Genomic DNA, 6,613 nt, shown 5'->3' on the forward strand with positions numbered 1-6,613 from the left:
GGGGGTCAACAGTGGGAGGGCTTCTAATGTCCTGGCCCCACTGGTGGACCTCCTGATGGCACTGGTATTTCTGGCCACTGTGTGACACAGAGTGTTGGACTGGATGGGCCATTGGCCTGATCCAACATTGACTTCTCTTATGTTCTTATGACAACATATTATTGTATTTTATCTGATATATTTTAATTGTTTTTAATTTTGTATGTTATATTGATGGAACCCGCCCTGAGCCTGCTATGCAGGGAGGGCGGGATCGAAATCTAATAAAATAAAAATGAAACGAATTTCTGTGCCCAGTTCCCGCAGCCCTGGGTGTGCCGAGAGGGGGAAAGATTCTTCTTCGTTAACCCGCTGCCGTTGTTTTCCTTCTCTGAAGTGGGGGACAAGCCGCCGATGATTCTGAAGTGGCGGATCCTCTCGGCCACCAACGACTTGGACCGGGTATCCGCCGTGGCCTTGCCCAAGCTGCCCATCTCCTTGACCAACACGGACTTGAAAGTGGCGAGCGACACCAAGTTCTTCCCTGGGTTGGGTGAGGAAGCTTTTTTATTGGTAACTTTATTTTTTAAATAGGGTTTTTTTGGGGGGGGAGAAGAAGAGAAGAAGAGATTGGATTGATACCCCCTCCCTTCACTACCCAAGAGAGTCTCAGAGCGGCTTGCAAACTCCTTTCCCTGCCCCTCCCCACAACAGACACCCTATGAGGTAAAAGAGGAAGAAGAGATTGGATTTATACCCCGCCCTTCACTACCCAAAGGAGGCTCAGAGCGGCTCACAAACTCCTTTCCCTTCCCCTCCCCACAACAGACACCCTGTGAGGCGGGTGGGGCTGAGAGCTCTGACACAAACTAATTGATACCCCCTCCCTTCACTACCCAAGAGAGTCTCAGAGCGGCTTACAAACTCCTTTCCCTTCCCCTCCCCACAACAGACACCCTGTGAGGTAAAAGAGGAAGAAGAGATTGGATTTATACCCCGCCCTTCACTATCCAAAGGAGTCTCAGAGCGGCTTACAAACTCCTTTCCCTTCCCCGCCCTACAACAGACACCCTGGGAGGTAAAAGAGGAAGAAGAGATTGGATTTATACCCCACCCTTCACTACCCAAAGGAGTCTCAGAGCGGCTTATAAACTCCTTTCCCTTCCCCTCCCCACAACAGACACCCTGTGAGGGAGGTGGGGCTGAGAGAGCTCCGACAGAAACTGCTCTTTTTCAAGAACAGCTCTTATCAGAACTATGGCTTGCCCACAGTCATCCAGCAGATGCAAGTGGAGGAGTGGGGAATCAAACCCGGTTCTCCCAGATTACAGTCCGCGCACTTAACCACTACACCAAACTGGCTCTCTAGCAGCTTGTTGGCTGAGCATTTCTGTCGCGTGCAGAAGGCCCCAGAGCCAATCCACGGCAGCTCCAGTTTAAAAGGATTCCAGGAGGGTGCTCCGAAGGATGTTTCTCTGCTAGAGTCCCTGCAGAGCTGCTGCCAATCAGAGCAGACCCTGTTGAAGTCTGCTGATTCTAGGGCAGCGTGGAAGGAGGGACATTCCCTCCTGTGGCTTGAGAGACTGTATGGAGCCAGGTAGAGCCTGATTGGTTCCCTGTGTCACCTGATTCATCCTGACTTGGTCGCTGCAATACCTCTGTCTGGCCATCTACAGTAGTGGCACTGCAGAGATTAAATGCGGCCACTGTGGGTTTTGCACGTAGCAGGCCCACTGCTGGAACCCCAGCTTCAGGAAGAAGAAGAAGAAGAGATTGGATTTATACTCCGCCCTTCACTTGGAGTCTCAGAGCGGCTTACAAACTCCTTTCCCTTCCCCTCCCCACAACAGACACCCTGGGAGGTGGGTGGGGCTGAGAGAACTCTGACACAAACTGCTCTTTTTCAAGGACAGCTCTTATCAGAACTACGGCTTGCCCCAGGTCACATCAGCAGGTGCAAGTGGAGGAGTGGGGAATCAAACCTGGTTCTCCCAGATTAGAGTCCGCACACTTAACCACTACACCAAACTGGCCCCCTGTGTCTTAAAAAGCAGCTCGTTTTCATTTTCCGATTATATAAACAGAGGACCCATGAGGACTCGAGGGGGGGGGAACTTAACATTGTAATTTCCTCTTTCCATTTTGTTGTTCTTCTTTACTTCCCCCAGGCAATGGCCATTGCCTTTCCTTCTCTTGCACTCGCTTTACCTACCTTTTTATCTCCCCTTCCATCTTCAGCTTCTGCTCTCCCCACTGCCTCACAAACTCATCTTTCTGCTCCCTCCCACCTCTCCAGCTTTTCCTTTTGACCTTTTTTTGCTCTTCCTGCCTCCAGCTTTACCTGCCTTCCTTACCTCCTCTAATGTGTTTTAGTCTGTCTGTTTCCCCTCCCCTGTGCTGACTAGGGATGGGCACACGAGTGTAAGTTCATGATAAATTTTGACCGGATTGTGGTTCAAGAACCGAAGTTTGCGAACCAAAGAGCCCCTACAAACTTCCACCAATTTTGAGGCAGTTCATCGCGCTTCTTGAAGAGCAGAAAGCAGGAGTTTAAAGGACCCTTCCTTACCTTCTCTAATGTGTTTTAGTCCCCTCCCTTGTGCTGACTAGGGATGGGCACAGACCGGCTCACAAGTGTAAGTTCATGATAAATTTTGACCGGTTCGTGATTCAAGAACCAAAGTTTGCGAACCAAAGAGCCCCTACAAACTTCCACCAATTTTTGAGGCAGTTCATCGCGCTTCTTGAAGAGCAGAAAGCAGGAGTTTAAAGGGCTTGGAGCCATTTTAAAACCCCTGCTTTCTGCTCTTCACCAAAACCAGCTGAGCAGTGGGGAGCAGAAAGCAGGGGGTTTAACCTTTCTACTCCCTGTCACTTTTGGCAGAAAGCAGGGGCCACAAACTGCTACAAACTGGTTTGGTGCCCAAACCAACTCCCGGCCAAACCATGAACCGAACGAACCGCATTTTGCAGTGCCCATCCCTAGTGCTGACACTGACCGAGGTTTGATAGCCTCAGCAGTGTTGGGAGTTGCCTAGACAATGATGGAATGGCCTCTGAGGTCTCACAACATAATCTCACCAGATCTTGGTGGCATTATTTTATGAAAGAAGCAGGCATTGCTTCTGTGATTGCATGTGTTTCTGACCCCTGAATGTTTGTTTTGGTTTCCCTCCCAAGTTTGTATAAAAATACTCCCTATCTGTAATATAGCCCCATTGTGCACATTTTTTGATCCACACTCTGAGGCCGTTGTTCAGAATTAGTTGTAATGAAGAAGGGGAGGAGGAGGGGGAGGGATTTATACCCCACCCTTCACTACACGAAGGAGTCTCAGAGCGGCTTACAATCTCCTTTCCCTTCCCCTCCCCACAACAGAGAACATGTGAGGTAGGTGGGGCTGACAGAGCTCTTTCGAGGACGGCTCCTGAGAGAAGTTGCGACAGACCCAAAGTCACACCAATTGCTGCATGTGGAGGAGTGGGGAAATCAAACCCGGTTCTCCCAGATTAGAGTCCGTGCTCCTAACCAGAACACCAGACTGGCTCATTGGGGACACTGTTTTTCAAAACAACCTTTTGCCCCCAAGTCCCCATCCTTCCACTCTCTTTTCTTGGCAGGACTCGCTCTCGCTTTCCACGATGGCAGTGTTCACATCATCCACCGCCTCACATTGCAGACCATGGCGGTTTCCTACGGCACTCAGCGCCCAGTTGATGAGCAGGCCATCAAGAGGCAGCGGACAGCCGGTCCCTCCGTCCACTTCAAAGCCGTGCAGATGTCCTGGACATCGCTGGCACTGGTTGGGATCGACAGCCACGGCAAGGTGAGCCAGAGGCCAGGAATTGCGAAGAAAGCACATGGTGGTCTCCCTCAGCCATGAGTCACAGGCAACCCTTGGAGGTGTTTAGTAAAATGTGGCTTTGGGACCCACTCTCTGGAGTCACCTAATTCCCTGGACACTGATGTGTTTTCCTCCTTCAAACAGGGATCCTAGGGGCATAGCCAGCAAGGGACCTGTGCAAATTCTCTGTGCCATTCCGGTTTAGCAACAGAGGCAAGCAGAAGCGCAAGCACTCTGGCCTTGATTCTAAGCAAGAAGAATCAGACCATTTTAGACCCAAGTTCCAGCATGAGAGTCTAACCACGGAGTCCTTTTTAATTAAGTGCACATGAGCTGCGAGTTCTCAGGATGCTGCTAATGATCCTTTTCTTCGGTCCCAGCTGAGCATGCTCCGGATCTCCCCCTCCATGGGCCACGTCCTGGATATGAACATGTCTCTCCGCCACTTACTCTTCTTGCTGGAGTACTGCATGGTCACCGGCTACGACTGGTGGGACATCTTGCTTCACGTCCAGCCCGGGATGGTCCAGAACCTGGTAGAGAAACTGCACGAGGAATACATGCGCCAGAACGCAGCCCTGCAGCAGGTGAGGCTGCAAGTTCAAATCCTACCCTCCCCGGCGTCAAAGGTTAATTCAGTTTTCTGCCGTTCCTCTAACCATCTTGGACATCAGCGCAATAGGCAGGATAGAGATTATTTTCTAAATCAACTGTTCTGCCCCCTGCAGTTTCCCATCAGAGCTCCTTAGGGTTAACTGAACAGCTCCTATGTTCGTTGTTGGCTTCACTTATTAAACAGCATTTAAAATATACCTCTGAGGACGCAGCTCTCAACTGGTGTGAAATTGCTCTGAGACTGATTTAATCGTCATCATTCTTCAAAGGGGGTGGGGGGACTGGGAAGATAGTGCTGTGATGACGCTCAACTTTTGTTCTTTGGTCAGAAAGCGCATTTGCAAAGCTGTGCCTCCCAGGTGGGTAGCCATGTTGGTCAGCACTAAAAGAGCAAGGTTTGAGTCCCATAGGACCTTAGGGACCAACAAGATTTCCAAGGTACAAGACTCAGAGCTCCCTTCATTTAGGGACCTTTGACTCTCAGAAGCATATATCCTGGAAATCCTGTTGGTCTAACCCAGGGGTGTCAAACATGTGGCCCGGGGGCCGGATCAGGCCCCCGGAGGGCTTCTGTCAGGCTTGCAGTGGAACGGGCTGCCTTCTGCTTCTTCTTCCAGTTCTGCTGCTGCTGCGTCATCGTAAGTTTGCAGCTTACAGATAAACACCCAAATAGCATACTCAAGATTGCAATAGCACAGACATTTGGATGCGATCATTCAGAGCAAGAGGCGTCAGTTTCAGACGCTGTTCAATAAACAAAATACTGCAAGAGTGCCATATGTTTTAAACATGTCTTTATTTTAAGTTTAAAAAAAACCCTTTGTGTTTGCGTCCTTTATAAAGTTTATATATCTCCGCTACCTGGCATTACATTTTAGGACACACATGGCCCGGCCCGACAAGGTCTCATTTATGTCAGATCCGGCCCTCATAGCAAATGAGTTCGACACCCCTGGTCTAATCAAACTCGAATCTTGCTCCTACATTACGTGAACACACAAAGCCGCCTTATACCGCATCAGACCCTGGGTCCATCAAAGTCAGTATTATCTACTCAAGACGGGCAGCAGCTCTCCAGGGTCTCAGGCAGGGGTCCTTCCCATCACCTCCTACCTAATCCTTTTAAATGGAAATGCTAGGAACTGGACTGGGGACCTTCTCAACCCCAAGCGGATGCTCTGCCACTGAGCCACGGGACTCCTTTCTACGTTTCCCAGTGTTCTTTTGTTAGGAGCTCTATACACCCTGGGGCTTCCAGCATGTGCAGCAGAGGTATCCAGGGGTCATTTCGTAGAAAGAGAGGTGCAGGAGCTCATTAGCCTAACTCATTTGCATATACCACACCCACTGACCTCACCGGAAGTGTGTCAGAAGGCAACACCCACCGCTCAGGCTCCACTGGACTGTTTTGGATTGCTAGCTATTGGGGGGGGGGATGCAGATCTGGCCTCGCAGAGGAGGGAGAGCTTGTCCCTGAATAAAACCTGGTCTTAAAGGTGCCAATGGACTGTTTTGGGCTGGGGGGGGGGCTCTGCAACTTACCTTGCTGTTTTTTGCTCTGACTGAGGGCTGCTGGGAGCGGGGTGGGGCTTGTTGCATGTGCCCGCCCCCTGGGCTCTTTACTGCCGGAGCTCGCTCCTGTGCGCTCCAGCAGGAAATGACCCCTGGAGGTATCCATTGGAAGGGACAGGATGTTTTTTTGAGATGTGCCCCCACGTGAAAAAAAATGTCTTGCGGACCACGCTTTGCTCGGCAGGTGCTCTCCACGCGCATCATCGCCATGAAGGCCTCCTTGTGCAAGCTGTCCTCCGCCACGGTGGCCCGCGTGTGCGACTACCACGCCAAGCTCTTCCTGATCGCCATCAGCTGCACCTTGAAGTCGCTCCTCCGCCCCCCGGTCCTGAACACCCCCGACAAGAGCCCCGGGGACCGGCTCACCGAGATCTGCTCCAAAATCACCGATGTTGGTGCGTTCACGGTAACGGGGGGGGCTGGGTCGTTGGAACGGGATTCGGGGACCCCGGGTTGGAACCCGTCTCGTGGGGCGATTCCAAACCAGTCGCAGACTCCTTGATAGAGCCAGCTTCCTTTCATCCGTCCTGACTCATCGGCAGCGCCCCCCCCCCTTTGTTAAAAGCCTACGTGGTGAGAACCAGCGTGGTGTGGTGGTTAAAA

At 51.3% G+C, this 6,613-nt stretch overlaps 1 protein-coding gene across 1 annotated transcript in view; it reads left to right on the plus strand.

Moving 5' to 3' along the window:
- Positions 1 to 6,613, plus strand: part of MED16 (mediator complex subunit 16) — a 36,095-nt gene that overhangs the window by 20,974 nt on the left and 8,508 nt on the right. The window contains exons 7-10 of the mRNA XM_015423527.1: positions 377 to 532; positions 3,600 to 3,805; positions 4,204 to 4,410; positions 6,195 to 6,405. Of these exons, the coding sequence (XP_015279013.1) occupies positions 377 to 532; positions 3,600 to 3,805; positions 4,204 to 4,410; positions 6,195 to 6,405 (780 nt within the window). The remainder of the gene's footprint in view (positions 1 to 376; positions 533 to 3,599; positions 3,806 to 4,203; positions 4,411 to 6,194; positions 6,406 to 6,613) is intronic.

Source organism: Gekko japonicus, unplaced genomic scaffold, assembly GCF_001447785.1.
Source record: "Gekko japonicus isolate JY-2015 unplaced genomic scaffold, Gekko_japonicus_V1.1 scaffold3145, whole genome shotgun sequence".
Classification (NCBI taxonomy): domain Eukaryota; kingdom Metazoa; phylum Chordata; class Lepidosauria; order Squamata; family Gekkonidae; genus Gekko; species Gekko japonicus.